Source organism: Eleutherodactylus coqui, chromosome 4 (assembly GCF_035609145.1).
Source record: "Eleutherodactylus coqui strain aEleCoq1 chromosome 4, aEleCoq1.hap1, whole genome shotgun sequence".
NCBI classification, from domain to species: Eukaryota; Metazoa; Chordata; class Amphibia; order Anura; family Eleutherodactylidae; genus Eleutherodactylus; species Eleutherodactylus coqui.
This window is the reverse complement of record NC_089840.1, coordinates 254,130,676-254,153,386: the sequence shown is the minus strand read 5'-3', so window position 1 is coordinate 254,153,386 and position 22,711 is coordinate 254,130,676. Positions and strand designations below refer to the sequence as shown.

Sequence of the window (22,711 nt, the reverse complement as noted above, 5' to 3'; positions counted from 1 at the left end):
TCCCTATTTATGTGACCTATTATTGTATCTGTGATCACTGATTATTTAATGCGTTAATACTCACGTATCATGCGTCTTCACTGCAGATTTGCGCAATCCCATTGATTTAGAATGGGCTATTTTAGTCCACAATGCAGTCCAGAATAGGACCTTTTTCATGTGTATAAAATATGCATGTTTGAATACCCCAATGCAAGTCAATGGATTTTCAGCACTGCGTATTACATACGTAAAAAATATGCACATGATACCCAAGGCAAATACGCTCATGTGAGTAAGCCCTAAGGCCGTCTGCACCGTCACGGTGCCCCCCAGAGACCCCATACTTACCTGTGGATCCGGCGTCCTAGGTCCCGCATGACGCTTCGGCGTGATGCGTCACGTGACGCGCTGCAGCGTCACGTGACGCGGCCGGCCGCGTCATATGACATGACGGTGAACAAATAGTCAGAAAAAGAAGAATCTGCGCTCAAAGATGGAGTGAACTAAGGACGAATTCACATAGAAGTAAATAGTGAGGTATGACACTTACTTGAAAGGAGGGGGGTATGATGCACAAATGCCCCCTCCACAGAGTGTCCTCAACACAGTACAGAGCTATGCTCCAAGATGCATAGTAATAGTCCAGGAATTTTCAAGTCAGAAGAAGCTTTTTTAATAAGGCAACGCGTTTCAGTGCAACAAAGCACCTTTCTCAAGCCATACATATAAAATAAAAGTACAGTGTATACATGTATTTATATATCTCACAAAGACTTACCCTTCCCGTGTTTGATAATGCCGTGTGTTCAGCGTCCCTGGGAGTGGGCGTCTGTTGATGACGTCAGCAACATTGTGCAATGTGCTGACAGAACTATATAACCTTTATATTGGTAAGTTCCCTAAAACATTGCACAATGTTGCTGACGTCATCAACAGACGCCCACTCCCAGGGACGCTGAACACACGGCATTATCAAACACGGGAAGGGTAAGTCTTTGTGAGATATATAAATACATGTATATACTGTACTTTTATTTTATATGTATGGCTTGAGAAAGGTGCTTTGTTGCACTGAAACGCGTTGCCTTATTAAAAAAGCTTCTTCTGACTTGAAAATTCCTGGACTATTACTATGCATCTTGGAGCATAGCTCTGTACTGTGTTGAGGACACTCTGTGGAGGGGGCATTTGTGCATCATACCCCCCTCCTTTCAAGTAAGTGTCATACCTCACTATTTACTTCTATGTGAATTCGTCCTTAGTTCACTCCATCTTTGAGCGCAGATTCTTCTTTTTCTGACTATTCATTGTTTTATCTGGGTGAGCTCTGTTATCAGAGCCCCCAGCTTGCATCTGCAGCTCTCCTTCATTTGAAAGGATTGGAGTGCTGAGGAGAAGACGCATTGGTATTGCTCCCGCATATCCCAGCGGGTGTGAAGTGGATCTGCCTGTGGCGCTCTCTAACGTTTTTTGCTACATATGACGTGACGGGGAAGCGATTTCACGCTATCTTCCGCTGTGCTACAGCGGAAGATAGCGTGACGGACGGCTTCCATTGACTGCATGCTCTATTTGCCGCGGGTGAAGTCGGGTGATTTCACGGTGCGGAATTCCGCAGTGGAATTCTGCACCGTAAGCATTGTGCTATTAGGTTCAATAGAACCTAATAACTGCGGGCAACGCTGTGGATTTCCACCGCGGATTACGCGGCGGAAATCCGTTTGTGGGAAGGAGGCCTAAGAGTGTGTGCACCTTGTGCCCTCCTGGTATTAGGCCAGGCTCACGGATTTCTACAGCGGTAGACCTGCGATCATTCGTGGAAAGTAATTGTAAATGAACATGGAAGGTTGCAGATGCTAGTGTTTTTCCGCACGGATGTATGCGTATTCGCAGCGTATCATCCACATGGAAGAAAAATCTCTCCTCCAGCCGGCATTCCAGCTTTTCTGTATATTTTCCTAAGTTGCGAGCCTTTCTGCTGCTCGTACGTAATGTTAATTGCATATGGGCAACAGAACGCTAACATCGATTGACTTAAATAAGGGCTGTATGTGCCGAATCTGCGCTAAAATAGAGCGTGCTGAAATTCTTATCCATGAGTGTGAATGAAAAATCGAAAATACATGCCTTTCAATGCCCATGTTTTCCCGCGGATCTTCTGCATGGACGGCGATCACCAGCAAGCATGTCCCAGACATGCTTTTCCAGACTTCTGAATGGCATTTTTTTTTGTCATTGACACATCTTCTGTTTTTGCATCATTGCATAGCTAGAAAGATTTACTATTTAGGAGTCTGGAAAAGTTGGGTGACGATCTATATGTGAACCATGATTGGAGCCATGTTCGTTGTCATCCAGCTTTTGCAAAACCCTAAATGGCTATTTTTTTTCTAGGTATGTAGCAATGCGGTCGGCTGCTCTCATCACTGCATTCAGGACAGCATGGGTGACTCTCAATATGACTGTGATTGCAGAGGTTGTCACCCAGCTTTCCCAGGATTCAGCAGGATAAATCTTTCTAACAATGCAAAGATGCAAAAATAGCGGAAATGTCACTTCATAACTAGAAAAACAATGCCATTGTGGAGCCCAGAAAAGCTGAGTGATAATGTAAGGAATGGATAACTTGCTGATCAGGAGATGCCCAAGTGCTGAGTTCCCCACCCATCCCAAAGATGGGGCAAGGGCAGGTCTTGAAGTGAGGGTAATAGTGGTTGCACATATTTAGCAATGCTCCATTAATTTAAGTGGGTCACCAGAGATTACCAAGCATTTGAACTCAGGCGCGCTGTGCTACACTGTTCCCATGAATCCAATTCACTTCAACAGGAGTTACAGAAATGGCGTAAGGTCGCTGCTGCGCTTTAATTGTTTTTTTGTGACACCTGGCGAGGTGCTTGGGAAACCAGCTGCGGTTTTCTCATCTCAGCCAGGAAGCGCTCAGATGGGAATACCATAATAAAGATCCTAGTAAATCTTGAAGTGACCCAATGCCCAATAGATGTATTCTTGGAGGCACTCTATGGGTTCACGGTATCAGATTTAATAATATAATAGTCTTTTTATTTATGTAGCGCCACCATATTCCACAGCAAACCAGGGGAGAACAGATACAAAAAAAAATACAAAAACCATCGTTACATGTAGTAATCAGTTAATGGAGACAGGAGGGGTGAGAGTCCTGCTCTAACGAGCTTACATACTACAAATAATGGGGTGATACAGAAGATAAAGGGGCTGAAGATGTGCGCGGTATGGCGAGGTGGAGAGTGAGGGATGCTATACACATAGACAATGGTCAGACTTAATCTATGTGGTGGCTGAATCGGTATGATTGCAGGGGACGGTTTATTGCGGCTAGCAGGAATTGGAGTCGGTTAGGACAGGGAGCATGTTATCAGGCGGAGTACAGAGGGGTTTGGTTTAGCAGATATGGTATACCTCCCTGAAGAGGTGCGTTTTTAGAGTGTGGCCGAAGTTGTGCGAATCAAGGATTGCCCGGATAGTTTTGGGTAGCGCGTTCCAGAGGACTGGTGCTGCTCTGGAGACGTCTTGGAGGTGGGAATGAGAGGTTCGAATTAGAGGGGCACTTAATCTGATTTCGTGAGCGGAGCGGCGGGCACGGATTGGGTGAATTTCCAATAAGAGCAATAGCACTCCATAGGACATAATGGGATCATCAAAAGTGTGCGTTGTAAAGTCTGTATTCTCTTAGAACTTACAGGGTTTTGTATTGATCATTGTATACTGTAAATTAAAAGTTCTTCAAGTTCTAATGCACTTTGTCTTTCAGTTCCTTGGTGATTGAGAACACTCTACATTTTAGAGCCAGCAGACATGTACAATACATACTATAGCTAGTCCTGCTCACCGCTAAGCAGATTGTATCCAGTGTACACGATTCTCTGAGTTCAACAACCTGGACTTCAGACTCATACATTGTAGCAAACTCGCAGACAGATGTGTGCTGCTGCTGATATGTTTGGCTCACAGAGCTCTTGTAAATGTCATTAGTGGAGTCCTGATACTGCTGGTGTTATGTCTCTGTGGTGGTTCCGGGAGCGAGGAGGGTATAAATATATGGAAGGCTCTGGTCTTGGACGGAGAGGAACAGGATGGATCAACATTTTGATGAATTGCCCGCCATCTCTGCCATTCTCACCAAGCTGTTAGGAGATGTTGGGAGCAGTAGTTACGTGAAGGCATACGCACAAGGCCAACAGGCTCCAGAGGGCCCAGACAAACCATCAGTATAGAGTGGGGTAAAATGGAAAAACAAAAAAAGGGGCAGACAGCGCTTAAGGACAATCCTTTATATAGTGAATCACTAGGTAGAAAGAACGGAAAAGTGGTTCACTTTACACGGGATGTACATAGGCATAGGAGGACCTCCGTTGACGCCACCACCAACCATGTAAACCCTCACAGCTGCTCCACCAACACTTGTGTGCACTGCATTAGTAGTCAAAAAAAAAACATGCTCTCAGCTCTTTACGGTATCCCGCTTCCACCCCCCTGCTCAATACAGGATCGCTAAATCATCCCACACAGATATTTGTCCATCCTTTGTTTGAAGACTTCCATTGAAGGAGAACTCGCCACTACCGTGGCAACCCGTTCCACTCATTAATCACCCTCGCCCGCGCACAGCAAAGGTTTCCCAGGAATTTTTTCATTAGATTGCTGCTCTTGTTTGGCTTACCTCGTCAGCAGATTTATAAGCCTACATGCCTGACCATATCTCATCTTGTATCCAAGCTAGAGGTGGTTCAACAGAGTACTAGAGCCTCCTTGCCTGCCTGTGTCAAATCTTGTATCCAAGCTAGAGGCGGTACAACAGGGTACTAGAGCCTCCATGCCTGCCTGTATCACATCTTGTAAGCAAGCTAGAGGTGGAACAACAGGGTACTTGAGCCTCCATGCCTGCCCGTATCACATCTTGCATCCAAGCTAAAGGTGGTACAACAGGGTAATAGAGCCTCCATGCCCGCCTGTATCACATCTTGTATCCAAGCTAGAGGTGGTACAACAGGGCGCTAGAGCCTCCCAACAAGGGGTCAGTTCTCCACAATAAATCCTCCTTTTGCTCTGATATTGATACACTAAGCTTCAGGCGTGCTCTAAAACGCACCTCTTCAGGGAGGCATACCATATCCCTTAAACCTAACCCCTCTGTACTCCGCCTGATAACCTGCTCCCTGTCCTAGTGACTGCAACCCCTGCTAGCCGTAATCAACTCCCACTGCAGTCATACTGATTCAGCCACTAAACGCCCCCGCGATACCGTGCACATCTCCAGCCCCTTCACCTTCTGTACCATCCCATTAGCTGTAGTATTTAAGCTCGTTGGAGCAGGACCCTCACCCCTACTGTTTCCATCATCTGATGACTACATGTAGCCGTGGTTTTTGTATCTGTGTTTCTTGTATCTGTTCTCCCCTGTTTTGTGAATGCTGTGGAATATGCTGACACTATATAAATAAATATTATAATATTGTAATCCCTTACAATCAAAGAGAAAGTTTCATTTGATTCTAACAACTCTTTCTAGGGGAGGAATTGTTTGTTAATGAGTTAAAAGGTTTTAATTTTGTAGCAAAACATAAAAGTTTCCTGTAATTGTTCTGACCTGCAGAATAAAGAGAACAGTGTGGAATTACCCAGCAAGATGCAGCTTTTTCGGCTGCTGCAGACTTTTGCTTTATAGCTGCATGTATACATGTGGATTTTGGGGCATCCTGCAAAATAATCCCAAATTGTGTGAAAGCACCCTTAGAAACCAAAAAAAATGTTGGCATAAATGTTGGCACTGATTGGCTGCAGTGGTCACATGTCCCTGGTGCCGGTGACCGCCGTCTATGCTGCAGCTGGCAGTAAAGACTGTTGGGGAGCAGGGACAGAGAATATGGTTTCTTTTATGTTAGTTCCCCAACCTGAGCTGCTTTGAAAATATTTTTTGTCCCTGGAAAATCCCTTTAAGCTGCTCCCTAAGGCGTCTCAAGACTCTTCCAAGAACACAGCAGAAATCTCTTGGCATCAGTATCCAGTCCAGCCTTCTAAGCGGAGTCCTGCCTACATTGTGATACATGCTGGGCTGTACTTTCTGCACAGAGGTTGCCATTGCTGAAAAAAAAATTGCAGCTGTGAGTTTCAGGTTAATAGCAAAGCAAACTTCAAAGTCCACAATTCAATCAGTACAACGGGAACTGTTTAAAGCAACTTTTCTTTTCCTTGATGCCTCAGGATGTCTGCTGCGCGCTTACAGCATCTGAAGCAAATCCGAAGCCTTGGTGTAAGATCTTATTCCAAAACGTCAGGAAAGCCGAAGCTAAAATATGACGCTGTGATCATTGGAGGAGGTAACGTTGCCTGTCGTTCGGCCCTGCAGTCACTGATGTTAGCTGTGGTGGGTACGATAGTCTGTATGAATGGCGCAGAATAATAAGGACTTGGCTCAAAACCTCCTGGGATTATTAAGAAAGGATCCATTGTAGCGGAACGTCACAAAATGCAGCAATTATAGAAAATGGGATTCTTCTTGGAGCTGTTTAAGTAAGGAAATCTGTAAGAAGCGCTATTAAAGATAATCTAATGCAACGGCACTCGCACCCACAAAATCGCTTACTACGGAATCATCCCAATCTATGTAGATAGTGACCCCCTAATATTGTGCGTTATGAAATGTGCAGAGCGCATGTGATACCCTCATTCTTAGCACTTTAGTCTGCTTAGGGCTAGCTTCACACGGGCGATTGTGATTTTTGCAGCGAGAAAATCGTGGCAAAATCAAGTCTTTTTTCTGCGATTTCTGAGCATCAGTGCTGCTTTTTCTTGCAAAATCATTGCTGCCGCTCACGATTTTCTCACGCGATTTTGTTGAGATTTTTAATTTTTTCCTTCTGTGTGAAAGCCATGCCTCATGTCCACGGGCGCATTGGATTCAGCATGCGGTAGACCGCAGTGGAATCTGACCCTGCCCACAGCCTGCAATCCTACTTAGCTGTCCGTGTCTTCCTTCTTCTGTACTGCGGATGTGTGCGGAGGTGGCGGCCGGGGAACATGCGCAGTACAGATTTGAAAAAAAATTCCTGCTCTTCTCGCGGAATCCACAGCCCATCTGCAGTGCCAACTGCGGATGGGCCGCGGATCGGACAGATTCTATTGACTTCAATGGAAGCCTTTCATATGGGAACCGCACTAAAATGAAGCCTGCTGTATTTTGTTTTCTGCATGCGGAACCTGGAAAATGAATCGGCTTGAACTGCAGATCTTCCGCAAATCAAATCTGCCCGTGAACAGTGGGCCTCAATAGGACTTTCTAATGTTAAAATCGCATCGCAATGCAAGTTTGCTGCACTGCGATGCAATAAAAAGTAGGCTCCATAGGGAAACATGGGGGATAAAACAAAAAAAAAAAAACAACTAAAAATCGCATATCACAGAAAGATTGGCCATGCCACGATTTTTTGTTCTCTTAATGTCACATCAGTAAAAACAGATGGGAAGGAAACCATTGTAAATCATTGGCTTTATAATCAGTTTTTTTTTACTGACTATCGCGCAATTTACTCTACCGTGTAAAATCATCCTGAGGGTGCTTTCACATATAATGGAATTTTCCACAAGATGCTGTGGAGGAATCCGCACCACAATCTGCATGATCTTGGCGTGGATCTTAAAATGGCTTCGTTTTGCTGGCAACGCCATGCCAAAATCCTCATTTAGACGTGCGTATTTTGGCACGGATTCTGACAGCGGTGAAAGCACCCTAAAGCTGGGGTCACACGGGACTGACATTACCGCGGAAATGTCAGGGAATGACCACACGGAAATACCACAAGATTTCCGCCGGAGAATTGGAAGGCCACGGGTTTTGGAGCGTCTTCGCAGCCTGCATTCTGCTGCGGCCATCTCTCCCCATAGAGAGGAGGGAGGCCGCCGCGGAAACGGGGAAAGAATTGACAGGTCGCGTCTTTGAATTCCGCGCTGCATGTCATATTCAGTGCGGTTAGGCCACAACGGATCGGGCGCAGCGTGTGGACGAAATTTTTGCAAATCTCGTTCACTTTGCTGGCTAATCCTAGGATAAAAAGTCGCAGGTGGAATGTCAGTGCAGAAAGTCTGCACAGTGATTCCGCCCTGTGTGACCTCAGCCTAAGGCTACCTATACATGGATGAGCGTGAGATCTGACCGTGAAACTTGGCCCAAAATCGCGCTCATGAACATGTGATTTACGGATGCGAGGCTTTTTTCAGGCAATGACTCCTTGTATCTGTGAAGTTTCGATCCTCTCGCACGAGATTCATGCATGATAGAGGATCGGAAGTGTTTCCTATTGATTTCAATGGGAAACCTCACATGTACATCGCACATGCAAGAGCCATGCAAAGCATTAAAGCTCCCATTGAAATCAATGGATGATGTATGCCGAGGAATGTGAAAAGTTACAGCATGGGGTTCATATTCTAGCGGGTTTTGTGAGTTTCGCAACGCACCAAACTCTCGCGAGATTCTCATGTGGAACCGGCCTAAAGGTACGTTCACAGATAGTTGATTCGCTGAGGATTTTGCAGATCTGCATCAGATTTCACCGTTGCAATTGAATTTAAACTGAAGGGGTGAAAATCTGCAGCAAATCAGCTACATGCGGGAATACGCTCAGTGCGCGTTCACATGTAGCAGAAATTGTGTAGCATTTCGCCAGCGGAAAATCCTCCTCATTAGTGTGGATTTTGACGCGGCTCCACGCTAGACTTCACCACTTCAAATTGAAAGTGTGATATCTGCTGTGATTTGCATCAAAAACAGCAGAGAAATCCACACTAAATTGCGGCAGTTTTTGCTGTGATTTTAAATGTGGAGTTTGTTGCAGATTTTCCATAGTGGAAAATCTACTCCATTTCAGGTGAACTTGCTCCAAAGGGGTTTTCTGAGAGTGAAAAATCAACACATTGATGGTGCGGCCTCAAAAGCTGAACCGGTGCCATCTGCAGCTGGAAAGGGCAGTAAGCGACAACTAGGATCATGCTGCCACTGAGAACTCTGGTACCAGCTGTTAACCTCTTAAATGCTGGATCTAACATGTAAACTGCTAAAAAAAAAAACATTTCCACCTCTGTAACATCATTTGCCCCCAATAATGTAATCGCAGAAGGCTATCATGCATATTCACTGCATATGTACATGATCCCCATAACTTTAGGCCGTCTGCAGATGGGCGGAATTTCCGCCCTTGGAAGCTGCCATAGGATTGCGTTAGCAAACGCAATCCTAGGCAGACAGCTGCGGTTTGGCTGCGCGAAATCTCGATTTCTCAAACAAACCGCAGCATGTTCTATTTCTGTGCGGGGCTTGCGGAGCCCCGCACAGAAAAGTCACTCACCAGCCGCCGGCTCCGGTCTGCACATGCGCCGGCAGCCGGCACATGAAAGATCCGGAGCTGCGGGGCACAGGTGAGTACGCCCTGCTCCCTGCAGGCGCTCGGGTCAGGTCCCTCTCTGCGAGCCCTGCACAGAAATAGAGCATGCCGCGATTTGTTTGCCGTGCAAGATTTTGCGCGGCCAAATCGCGGCCGTCTGCATAGGATTGCGTTTGTTAACGCAATCCTGTGGCAGCTTCCAGGGGCGGAAATTCCATGGGAAATCCTGCCGTGGAATTTCCGCCTGTCTGCAGGCGGCCATAGGGCCCATTCACACGGACGTATATTCTGTACTTATTCTGTCCGGGTATTTTTTTACTGACTAGATATGGATCCATGTAATTAAATTGGTGTGGCAGTGTGCCATTCACAGGGGGTCCAAAGGACCCTTATTCATGTGCTCAGTAGAGGTCCCAGCAGTCTATGGCACTCTACTGTACCTCCATATGTCTTCGATCTCATACAGAGGTTTAAAGAGTTTTACTTTCCTGATTCATTTAACCGAAATATTGTGCCATGTTCCAACCAGGACATATTAGAAAGCCATTCGCTATGCGCTGCGGCTACAGGAAGCCCCCTCCTGAGCAACAATATGAACGCTTATGCAGATAGCTAGAATACAATGTAGCATCATTTACATGACTACCAGCTCTACAGCGTTGTGGTACCTCGTAGTTAATCAGAATGCAAGGGATGTCAAGTTAAGGTTTGCTACATTCGTACGGCTGCTATAGTCTAGGAATAATTGTGTTGTTCTACAGCAAGCTGAGATATTGTCAGCTTTCCAGGAAATGTCTTAAAAATAAGCGAACAAAACTACCAGAAAGATTGAGGATAAATGAGATTTAGTGCGTGTTACCATGGCACCCGGGATTACCAAGAGCTATGGTAGCAAACAAGCAAATTATATATCGGCGTATAAACACTGGCTGTACATGCATGCAGAGGTACAGCCTGAAGCTTCTGGGCCACAAGGCACAATCTGTAACGGGTCCCACTGCCATGTATAACGCTGCTGTCAGAGCCAGCCTCATCTATGTGCAGGCTGTGCGGTCGCACAGGGCATCAGCTACCAGCTTGAGGGCACTAGCAAATATAGGCAGAGGGAAATCTTCCGCCTTAGGTCCACCCAACGAGATGATCTTCATCTTCCCTTTGTGGAGATGCATGAATTCTTCCGGACTGTGTCTCCTTCCCTTTTGATATTCTGAGATACTGCTATCAGGCCGTTGGCACCCCACAACACAATCACTTGGTTCTGGTGCTGTATTTATGTTATGAGCTTGGTTCTGGTACCGTATTTATTCACTGATCTGTTCTGGTATGGATAGGATGCTATTTTGCTGCATTCTACAATATATATCCTTTCTTATGAGGTGAAAGGAGGGGAGGCAACAAAAAAATGGTACAGGGTACCATGCAACCTAAGCCTGGCACTGACTGGTGTCTTCCTATGTGGCAGTTCAGTCTTTGGGAGGGTTCAGGCACGACTACTATCTCTACACCCAAATACCTACAAGCCTGACTGTGTGCAGATGAAGAGAATAAAATGTATATTCACCTAGTAACACTAGTTTGTATGCAGAATTAATCTACATAGAATACATATTGCAGCACGCTGCGCTATTTCGGCCACGAAAATTTCATCTGGCATGCCAGAAGCTGAACAGACTCCATTATAGTCAATGGGGTCTCTCCAGTGCCGTTCAGGACCGGCATTTGCCAGATCCAGCAGTTCCTGTGTTTTTCTTGTTCGCCTCTGAGGGTGGAACTGAGCAGTGGAGATGAAAGCACAGATGTGAAAGAAGCCTCAGTCCACAGGTGAATGCACAGAGACTGTAAGGAAGGAAAGAGAAAACTATGGTAATAAACACCACTAGGAAGTTACTGGGATAATAGGAACAGTGATGTCAGAGGAAAATACACCCAGCACCATAAGATACTACTGGAGTAAGTCACACAGTGATGTCACCGTACAGGAGCAATGGTCAAAGTGAAGTAACAGCATAGAAGTAATAGTGGCAGTGATGTCATCATACATGAGCAATAGCCAGTGATATCACCAGCCATGGCATAGCGCAGGAACAATAAATAGCCAGTGGTGATATGGTACAGTCATGATACAGACAGTGAAACTAAAGTCAGTGATGTCACAGTGCAGTGATTATGTCTCTACAGGGATAATGCAAAAAGTGATGTCACAAAACCGGAATAACAAACCGTGATGACATGGCACCTGGATAAATACCTTGAAGTCATTGGAAGGCTTAACTATCATGGGGGCAGAAGATGCAGTTGCACCAGGACTCTGGAGCCTTAGTAGGCCCATAAGGTCTCTTTTATTGTTGGGGGCCCTGATACTGATTTTGCATTGGGCCCCAGCAATCAAAGCATGTTACAGTACAGGGATAACACATACTGTGACAATGATGGGAGGGGTTTTACCAAGATGTGAAGTTACTTTATGGTGGTGGGGATTTGACTGCTGAGTTTCCCACCGATCCCGAATAAGGGTCCCAATGTTCCCTGCAAGAATGGAGAGGAGGTAGTGCTTGTACTTGACCATTTCTGGCTCTGCCATTGAAGTGAATGGAGAATCTGTGCACATGCACGACCTCCGCTTTATTCATGTGAGGACTGTCAGATATGGGATAACAGTAGATCTCGGTAAACCCCTTTAGGGAATGTTTACATGTAGCTGAAATGCAGCAAAATGTCTGCAACGGAAAACCCCCCGACAAATTCTGTAGCATTTCCGCTTCCAAAATAGAGTCAAAATCTGCACCCTCGGTTCAGAATATACCACGCTTCCCGTCTCTTTCAAAGTTTTCACACTCCTGGCGCTTCCTTCACCTGGCAATCTCTAATAAACGCATTGATATTGCGCTCACTAGAGGGTGTTGGGTGAAAGAAGCGCCAAGCGTGCAGAGACTTTAGGAGTGAGAGGGAGTGCGGTATCTTCTGAAATCACCTGCGATTGTGCGGATTTTGACTCTGTCTTTTGCGGAAAATTTGGCAGCATTTCAGCTACAAGTAAGCCTACCCTTAAAGAGGTTTATCAGGAATTAACTATTAATGACCTATCCTCAGGATAGGCCATCGCTATCAGATTGGTGCGGATTTGCCACCTGAGATCATCACCGATCAGCTGATTGAAATGACAGTGCAGATCAGGTGAGCTATGTGACCATTTTACTGCATACTAGGCACAGCGCTGTATATGTCATAGTGGCTGTGCCTGGTATAGCAGCTTAAAGGTGTATTCTTATCTTCGGAATCCTATTTCAACATGCTCTCACCCATAAGATCTTTTTTCCCCAAATGCTCCGTTCTTCAGATATCGCACATATTGATTCCTCTGCCCTCTGATTCTTTATTACTTGTTGCCAGAGAAACAGACCGCCTATTATATGGAAAGAAATAGTAAAGTACAACAGTAGTTGGTGATCAGGCCGAAATCCAGTGCACATGTGCTGTTGAGATCCCAGCCACCAGATTTAGGCTGGATTCAGACGAACGTATATCGGCTGGGTTTTCACGCCGGCCGATATACGTCGTCTCTCTCTGCAGGGGGGAGCCTGGAAGAGCCAGGAGCAGTGCTCTGAGCTCCCGCCCCCTCTCTGCCTCCTCTCCGCCCCTCTGCACTATTTGCAATGGGGAGAGGCGGGGCTAATTCTTGGAACTTAGCCCCGCCCCCACCCCACCTCCTGTCATTGCAAATAGTTCAGAGGGGCGGAGAGGAGGCAGAGAGGGGGCGGGAGCTCAGTTCCTGCTCCTGGCTCTTCCATTCTCCCCCCCCCTCCTGTAGATGAGGACGACGCATATCGGCTCGGCATGAAAACCGAGCCGATATACGGTCATCTGAATCCACCCTTAAATGAAAGAAGTGTTCAAGCCCCATCCTCCTCTGCTATTTCTTTCCATAGAAGAGATGGTCAGTTTCTCCGGCAACAAACAGTAAACAACCAGAGGGCAGAGGAATCAATATCTGCATGTCTGGAGAACGGAGCATTTTGGAAATAAACATCTTGAGTGAATACATTGTTTTGCAATTTCCAACACATTGAAGTAGGAGATGGGAATACCCCTTTAATTCTCTTCACTTGAATGATACTGAATTGCTCTCAGGCCATGTGACCGACGAACGTGACATCATAGGCTTGAGAAGAGGCTGCAATGCTCATCTGAGTTCGGTGGCGTCTTCAATCAGCTGAAGACAGTTCATCAATAGTTTAGTTCCAGAAACTAATAACGCACGCAGTAATCACAGACCAGGGAATAAACACTATTGTTTTCTTTTATGCAAGATGTCTATAGGTTCCGCTCACACCTACGATGTAATATAGGCGCCACCTCAATCTCTGCCCCCCCTACAGATATATATCTGCACTATTATACTGAAACTTACAGGTTTCGACATTATTCTTTACTTCTTCACTATTTGTTCAAGTCAGTGAATTGGTTAAATTCATCTTTTTCTGCAATCTAATTAAAAATAGAAAGTTATCTATTGCCTTGCAGCTTTCTAATAAAGTATGGTACTTCGTGTTTCAATTACTCATTGTTTTCAAGATCTCTGCTTGCTCTCATAGTAGAGACAATCAACAGCTTACATATGGTAGCTAAAAACATGTCCTGATTATGACTAACTGGTACGAATCGTTACAACGAGTATAAGCAGGCCCTTTTTCTTTCACTGACAGCAAGCAGAAATGTTGAAAAAGGTTGAGAACTTGAAACACAAAATATATTAAAAAGTTGCAAAAGCTTCATTATGCAATATTTCGTATTTATGTGTATGGTAAATTTGTCTTTTTTTCCTCCTTTTCAGGACACAACGGCCTGGTAGCAGTAAGTTTTATGTCATGTTTTTGTTCCCTAAGTCACATGACCGCTATGTATGACAAAGTTATTCCATAGTATTATTTAAGTTCCAACCACGTTGAAAAAAACCTATGTAAAGATGCTTAATATATACTGGCCTAAACCACTTTTTTAAAGTGGGAGGTGATAGGCAAAAAGTGGCCTGTGCCTGGACTATCATTTTGGGCGTGGTCTTACAGGCTCATTAGAATTATAATTTACTCCAGCAATTTGCGTAAATTATAGCTGAAACTACTAGCATAGATTTTAGTCTAGTGTACGATTGTGCCGCTTAATAAATTTGTTGCACTTACGCTGGTCTCTGACTACTGCCTGAGGGTCGACTAAGGTCTGTAGTGACTCTTCGGGGTTGAAACTTTGTAAAGGAGCTCCCCTCTAAGTTACCATACAGTGCAAAATAATACTGCCATGCAGTGCTCATACAATACGGCCACATAGCACCTAAATAATACCATTAAAAAGTGCACAAAACACCAACATACGATGCGCACTTATAATACTCCCAGCACTCAAACAATATCAGTGTACAGGGTACAGTACCGGACATAAAGAAGTAAGGGGGTATTCCCAAGATAGGCTGTTATCATTTAGATGGCTGATTGGTGGGGATCGCCTCACTCAGACTCCCCACCGATTGCGGGAACAGGGTTCCCATGTCCCATTCTCCCTGCATGGGTTTGTGCATGCGCGGTGCTACTACATTCTTTCAATGGGGATAGCTGAGTGCTTGTACTCTTTCCATCAGCCCTATTGAAATGAATGAAGCAATGCCATGCGTGAGCGACGGCTGCTCCATTCACTTTCCACATCACTGCAGGTGGGTGCAGTAAGCCCGCAGTGACAAGAAGAATGGGACACAGGACCCCATTCTTGGGATCAGTAGATGATCTTAGTGATGAGACCCCCTCCCCACTGATCAGACTTTTATGACCTATCCTATGGATAAATGATGAAAATCTTCGGAAAACGCCTTTAAAAATGTCCTTATAAGGGCTGACCTGCTTGGCTATAGCATGCAGGATGTAAAGGGTTGTACTAATATAGAACGTTACCTCCTATCTACAGGATAGGGGATAACTTTTGGATCACTGGATGTTCGACTTCTGGGGCTTCCACTGATCCCAAGCATGTGGGTCCCAAAGGTCACTGCATGAAAGAAGCTGTGGTCACGTATGCATGCTGCCACTATTCATTTTAGTGGGAACATAGGAGATTGCCAAATGCTTGGAATGCCACTGTATTCATTTGGAGACCTTCGGGTTCCCTATTCTTGGGATCAGAAGGGGTCCCAGCGGTCAGATCCCCACCGATCAGAAAGTTATCCCCTATCCTGTGGACAGGCAGTAACTTTCTAACTTGGCAAAACCCTTCTGAGCATTTGTACAGGATTTGATTTGAAAAACATGGCTGCTTTCTACCATAAACAGCACCACCTCTCTCCATGGTTGGGTTAGGTATTGCAGCTCAGCTCTTTTGAGCAGAGTAGAACAGAGCTGCAATGGCACACACAGCCTGTGAGCACAGCCTTAGGGTGCGTTCACACGAGCGCATAAACGGCGCGTTTTTGCACCCAATCGTATAAACGTGACCATCTGAGGCATTGGTTTCCAATGTATTCGTTCGCACGGGCGATTTTACGGCGCGTAAAAACGGCAACCCGAAAAAAAAACGGAACATATGCGACCGAAATACGCACCAACGCATATTCGATGGCCGAAAAGATAGTTTGCAAAGTAGGAACAAACGATAATACGCTTTCTAGCTCTGGTCATGATCGCCGAAAAACGTTCTTTCCGGCGATTAAACGCTGCGCACGTGCGAACGTAAATACGCCTACGCTCGTGTGACCGCGCCCTTAGACAACCCAGTGGATGGAGCTCATGTAGGTCTGAGGAAGAGAAATTAGATTATGAGGACCAGTATGGACAGATATAAGTGATCAGTATGGACAGCGCTGGCAATATAACTGATTATTCTCTTGTTTTTCAGGCAGCGTATCTTCAAAAATCTGGGGTGAAATGCGTGGTACTTGAGAGGCGCCATGTGATTGGTGGAGCCGCGGTTACCGAGGAGATTATTCCAGGTGGATTTCTGTATTATCTTGTCTTTTGCTCCCTGAAAATGTTCTGAATGTTCTGGAAAGATGCAATTAGCAGCCAATAATTAATTAAGACTTAAAATGTTAAAACAACAACATTCCATTCCCATCCAAAAACTCTTCAAACTAAAAAGGTTATTCCAAAAATAAAAAACACGTCTGATTTCAAACTGAAACACTGGTTACGTCTGGTACTGCAGCTCAGGTCTGTTGAAGTCAATGGGATGAACTGCAATGCCACACACAGGTAGTGTTGCAACTAACCACCAGAAAATGCAGAGTTTTTAGCACATATTTGATCAAAGTATGTTGGCCCATCCGCCACGTCCAGGTGACCATGGTTATTGGTGGATCCTGACACTAACAGATACCTCTCTCTATCTGCCCTATGCTTTTATAATTAGACTGTATAGCTTGATATCCTACTTTCCCTGATTTCATTTGTAGGTTCAGGCCTAAAAGAGAGGTATCTGTTAGGGTTAGGACCCATCTGTAAGCATGGTCATCTGGATGTGGCGGATGGGCTCACATGCTTTGATCAAAATATATGCTAAGAACCTTACATTTTTATGTGCTTAGCATATACAAGAGTTATGCACTTTTTTAGACAATAAATGTATGAGTTTTTCTGCTTGCATTGTATTGTCGCAGCCACGGTTGATGTGCACCTATGCATTTAATCTATTGGTGGACGTGTAAATCTTGTGTTTTTTGGCCCCAGTGCAATGTCAGTTCATAGAGTGGTTACTCCGTGGACACTAGAAGTCTCCAGTACTCACAGACCTAGCACAGGTCCATGCAGAAGAACCATGCCACGTAAAGAATGCCAAATTGTGTGGATGATAGTTGCACATAGACTTCAGCACAGATCCAAGCAGTAGATGGAGGCAAAGTCACCCCAAAAACAATCATAAACCGATTGCTTCAACCTAGCCTGTCTTCTCAGACCCCCATCCAATGTGTTCCGTTAGCTTGATTTCATGGCCAGCAATGACTAACCTGGTGTAGTGCTAGACGCAACTGGACATATGACTAGAAAACAATTGTGTTTAGTGATGAGTTCCGATCCTGTCTGGGGCAAAGTGATAATCATCGATGTATCCGTCAGCATTTTGGAGATATTGCAGCAGGGTGTGCCCTATCAGGGTGCCACATGGGTCCAACCCCTGGAGTTGGAGGGCAATCAGTTATGACAGAAGGACTGAGTTGGTGGTTGTTAAAGGCACAATGACTGCCTGCCAGTATGTGGACAGTGGTACACCCTGTTGTCATACCCTTCATGACCACTATACAGAATGGTATATTCCAACAGGAGAATGCCCATCCACAGACTGTAGCCATCACAAAACATGCCCTGCAAGATGTCATGACCATAAATAGGCACGGTCCCCAGATTTATCCCCAACAGATAATGTCTGTGAACCTAAAGGTAGACACATGATGTCACATGGCCACGGCCCCACAAAAAGTGTACAACTGACTACACAAGTCATGCAGGGATGGAGAAACCCCAACAAGATATCCGAACACTTATTAATACAATGCCTGCAAGAATCCAACAGTGTGTAGGTACTCATGGTGGGTCGACTTCTTACTGAAACCTGTACTGGACAGTAATACACTTTGTCTGATAATTCCAATCTGCTATCATTTATTCTGGGTATGACTGTACATATCTACCTTGTTCCATAAAGTTCCACCAATTCCATCTGGGTGTTACACTTTGTTTCTACCATGTGTATTTATTGGTGATTTTTAATAAATTGTCTCTACATAATGATTTCTATTAAATCTAGGTTATTGTTAAACAGGTTTCAAGTTCTCGAGAGCATCCTATCTCCTCAGTCTCCTAAGACCACAGGTTTACAAGGACCTGGAACTAAAGGTGCGTTTCCTGTTTTAGTCTTGTAGCATTGGCCGGTAACCTTTACTTCTTGAGTTGTTATCGGTGTGCGGGTGTATGACAGTCGCTGCTTTACTAACGGGACGACTCTCCCACCTCTACTATGCTAATGTACTCTACTTTGCTTCTCCTTGCACTTGTACAGATCTCCATTGCATTATTGTGATTATAGCCCCCTTGTACTTTTGTACCTGTCCTTAAAAGTTAAAGTTAAGTTTTAGTGACACCTTAACTCATTCTCAGGCATAGTTCACAAGCTCTCAAATGGTGGGATATACAGTATTAGGCGGTAAGTGATCAGTCAGTTCTTGAAATTAATGTGCCGAAAATGGGAAAAATGGGCAGATGTAAGGATCTGTGCGACCATTACAATGGCCAAATTGGCCACTCCAAAATGGATAGTCTTGTGAGATGTTCTTGGTACTGTATGTAGTGGTTAGTACAGGCTCTGACTGGGAGCAGAGGAATTCCCCGGTGGGCCCTGAGCCAGGGTGGGCCCCCAGCCCACCCCTCCCTAAGAGCTATGCACCGGATCTGCACATATTGGGTGAATGGGAGTCTTCCAATTCCTTCCCTCTGCATGTTGCATACAGTTCAGTGGAAATAGGGCCACACGCAAACAGAGCCACCTTTCTATTGAAGTATGCAGAGAATGCAGCGGTGAGGAGTTTTTGAACAGGAATCAGGTAAAAGTTTGCATGTAACTATATAGTTGGCCCCCAGAATGAATTTTACCGGTTGGCTCTGGCCACCCCAGTCTAACACTGGGTTAGTACCTACCAAAATCGGTTTAAGGAAGGGCAACTAGTGAACCAGCTGCAGGGTCTTGGGTGCCCGAGGCTCATTCACGTGAATGGGGGGGGTTGAAGACTCTGTCTGGTCCGATCGCACACAAAAACAAGTGTAGGGAAAAAAAAAACACTGAAAAAGTTATTGCTGGTGATTTATTCAGCCATAAATCTTACATCAGTAGCAGCATTTCAGTTTACCAAGAAACCCTTTTTGAAGCCTGAAAAACGGCTTCATGATAAGCGAAAACATGGCTCCAGATGTAGGATTTATGTTCTTCTAGTAAAAGAAGAACAGTTTGGTAATGTTCACGTCCTCTGATTTTCTTTCTGTATCCTTACTATGTGGGTTAGAGTGGATCAACTAGGACAAATTGTTGCAATATACAGCAACTTCATCGGATTTCAATGGTCACGGTCAATAGATGGAATAATACAGCGGTGTCACAGTACAGGGAAAATAATTACAGTGATGTCCCAGTACAGCAGAAAAAAAAATTTTTTTTATATCAAAGCACAGAGATAATAACAGTGATGTTTATACAAAAAAATAAATAAAACATAATGATGTCACAGTAAGGCCAGCTTCACATGGGTGAGAAATGGTGATGTCACAGTACAGGGATAAGGCACACAGTGATGTCATGGGAAAGAGATAAGAGACGTGGTGATGTCACAGTACAGAGATAAGGAACACAGTGATGTTATAGGAAAGAGATAAGAGACATGGTGATATCACAGTACAGGGACAAGGAACACAGTGATGTCATGGGAAAGAGATAAGAGATGTGGTGATGTCACGGTACAGGGATAAGTAACACAGTGATGTCATGGAAAAGAGATAAGAGACATAGTGATCTCACAATACAGGGATAAGGAACACAGTGATGTCATGGGAAAGAGATAGGAGATGTGTTGATGTCACAGTACAGGGATAAGGTACACAGTGATGTCATAGGAAAGAGATAAAAGATGTGGTGATGTCACAGTGCAGAGATAAGGAACACAGTGTTGTTATAGGAAAGAGATAATAGACGTGGTGATGTCACAGTACAGGGATAAGGAACACAGTGATGTCATGGGAAAGAGATAAGAGATGTGGTGATGTCACGGTACAGGGATAAGTAACACAGTGATGTCATGGGAAAGAGATAAGAGACATGGTGATGTCACAGTACAATGATAAGGAACATATTAATCTCACTGATAAGTGAGAAGAGACATGGTAATGTCACAGTATAGGCATAAGAGACATGGTGATGTCACAGTGCAGAAATAAGAGACATGGAGATGTCACCGTACAGAGATAAGGAACACAGTGACGTAACAGTAAAAAGAGAAATGATGATGTTGCAGTACAGGGATAAGAGACATAAGTGCAAGTACATGTCTATGGTATAATGTACACACGGAACTCTGAAAAAAGTCAGATTTTCCTTTGCAACAAGATCTTTAGAGGGGAACACTTCTGGAACTAGGGGAGCTGATAAGTGTAAAAAATATATCACCCAGATACCTGTAAACTACCCTCACAACACCATAACTTAGTTTACGGTACTGTGGGGACATGACAGGTTCCCTTTAATTATGCAACAATTTTGTCAGCATTGTGCAAATGTATCAGCTTTGTGTGACATTTGATTAATACGTTGCATCTTCAAACTGGAGAAGGGAAGAAAAGCTGCTTCAAAAATGGTGTGAAAAATTCCCCTGATGATAAATACCTCCCGCTGACCTTATACTTTAACAAGTTAGAAGGGAGAGAATTGTTGCTTTGTAGGAGTCAATACTGTAGAAGTCAATACCGCGCTCAGTGTGGAGACTTGGGCTGAGTTTCCTCAACTAGTACAGAAGTGGCTGCAGGGCATATAGAAGAATCAAGAATACTATTTTTTATGAGGTGCAAACCTGCAGCCGCTCCATCACCTCCATTGTTTTCTGCTTTCATATAAAGTTTAATCATTACATAATGACATTCTGCAGTTTCTCAATATACATTATATCTCAATTTCTCACTGCATTCAAGGTTTCTTGTTTGTTTGCTATTATATGCTATAATTATTCTGGTTTACATCCAGCAGCTAAAAATTCATACAGTTCAAAGACATAGGCCGGTGGCACACGAACGGATTTGCATTGTGGAATCTGTGGTCGGCGTCTGCACTGCCGATCTGCAAATACCCCTCCCACACACTCATAGAGATGAATTGCGATTTCCGACAGCGGAGGGAAAATTGCAGCATGCTCTATTTTCATGCGGATTCCACATGGACGGACTCCATTTAAGTCAATGGAATCCTTCCGACTCGCAGCTCATCCTCAATTGACACTGCAGATAGGTCATGGGTATCCGCATCATCGCCTAGTGATGGGGCGGGGTAAAGAAAATATAAAAAGAAAATCATTACTGCGAATGTCCGACAGTGAGCCCTCCGGACCTTACGCAATACAGAAAATGACATGTACACACAGATGCCGGCTGGGCACAAGGCCAGATTTCGCTGCGGTCTCCCACATGCGACATCCGACCCATTTGTGTGCTGTCGGCCATACTGTAATGTGCTAAAAGTCACGTTAAACTGTGCTGCATCTATAACTTTCCCAGCCGTTTTTGCTACAATTGTATTGTTGTGTGAGTTAAAGAACCTACATTTGTAACTGATCTACCAGTATATTACCTGCACCACTGGTGTAACTATGGGATGCGGTTGCACTCAGGCCCAGGAGCCTCAGGGGACCCATAAGACCTCCCTTCTCCATATAGGGAGCCCAGTACTATGAATAAAGCATTATAGTTGGGGGCCCTGTTACAGGTTTTGCATTGGGGCCCAGGATCTTTAAGTTATGGCTCTGCGGTTAAGAGAAATTGGTGGCCCCAAGATAAACTTTTGCACCCGGGCCCATGAACCTTTATCTATGCCCCTGATCTGCACGGTTACATGTAGCAAGCTTAAAGCGTACCTGAGTTTTCTAAAATACACCTGGTTCACCGAACCCTTATTTCCTGCTGTTTACACCTTATTTTGTGTTTGTAAGTTCCAATTTTGAGGTGGTCTTCCCCATTTTTCTGTTCTACTCATTGTTATCGACTATCAGGGAAGAGGCATATAGTAAGTCTAGCTTTCTGCCAGTAGTTCCCTGTCCTGACTTTTTTGCCCTTAAATCCCATGCTGCATTGCACTGTCCCTGGTCCAATCAGCAGGTAGGTAATATCTGAATGCACTCCCCTCTGCTTTCCCATGAGGATTGAGGCATTTAGAGACATTCTGGCCAAAATGGTTAGTAAACCTACTATAGTGTGTGCGCCAACAGACACACATGCTGTAACAGCAGGAGAGGCAGAGACTGCGCAGATCCTTATCACAGTGTCTGCAGACCTGTCAGCCTGCAGCCTACGAGTGCAGGGCAGTTGCCTGTGAAGATAGGCCCTCAGCCTGTTGCTATGGAAACATCCATGTTTCCTTGTTACTACAGAAGCTGTGTACCAAACGACAGAAAGTGGATTGCAGAGAAGCTGGAAGGGAGATCCCTATTGGCAGCTGCTTCAAATGTGATTTACAGTGGTAAAACACCACAATTTTTAATGCCAAGTGTATTACAGAAAGGATGAGACTAACACAAGCTAGTAGATGAACAG

The 22,711-nt window shown here is 44.7% G+C and overlaps 1 protein-coding gene across 1 annotated transcript in view; it reads left to right on the top strand.

Moving 5' to 3' along the window:
* The first annotated feature begins 6,122 nt into the window (after positions 1 to 6,122).
* The window catches only part of PYROXD2 (pyridine nucleotide-disulphide oxidoreductase domain 2), a 76,379-nt gene continuing 59,790 nt past the window's right edge, over positions 6,123 to 22,711 (top strand). Inside the window, exons 1-4 of the mRNA XM_066598838.1 lie at positions 6,123 to 6,341; positions 14,233 to 14,252; positions 16,275 to 16,368; positions 18,195 to 18,268. Coding sequence (XP_066454935.1) covers positions 6,227 to 6,341; positions 14,233 to 14,252; positions 16,275 to 16,368; positions 18,195 to 18,268 — 303 coding nt within the window. The 5' untranslated portion in view covers positions 6,123 to 6,226. The remainder of the gene's footprint in view (positions 6,342 to 14,232; positions 14,253 to 16,274; positions 16,369 to 18,194; positions 18,269 to 22,711) is intronic.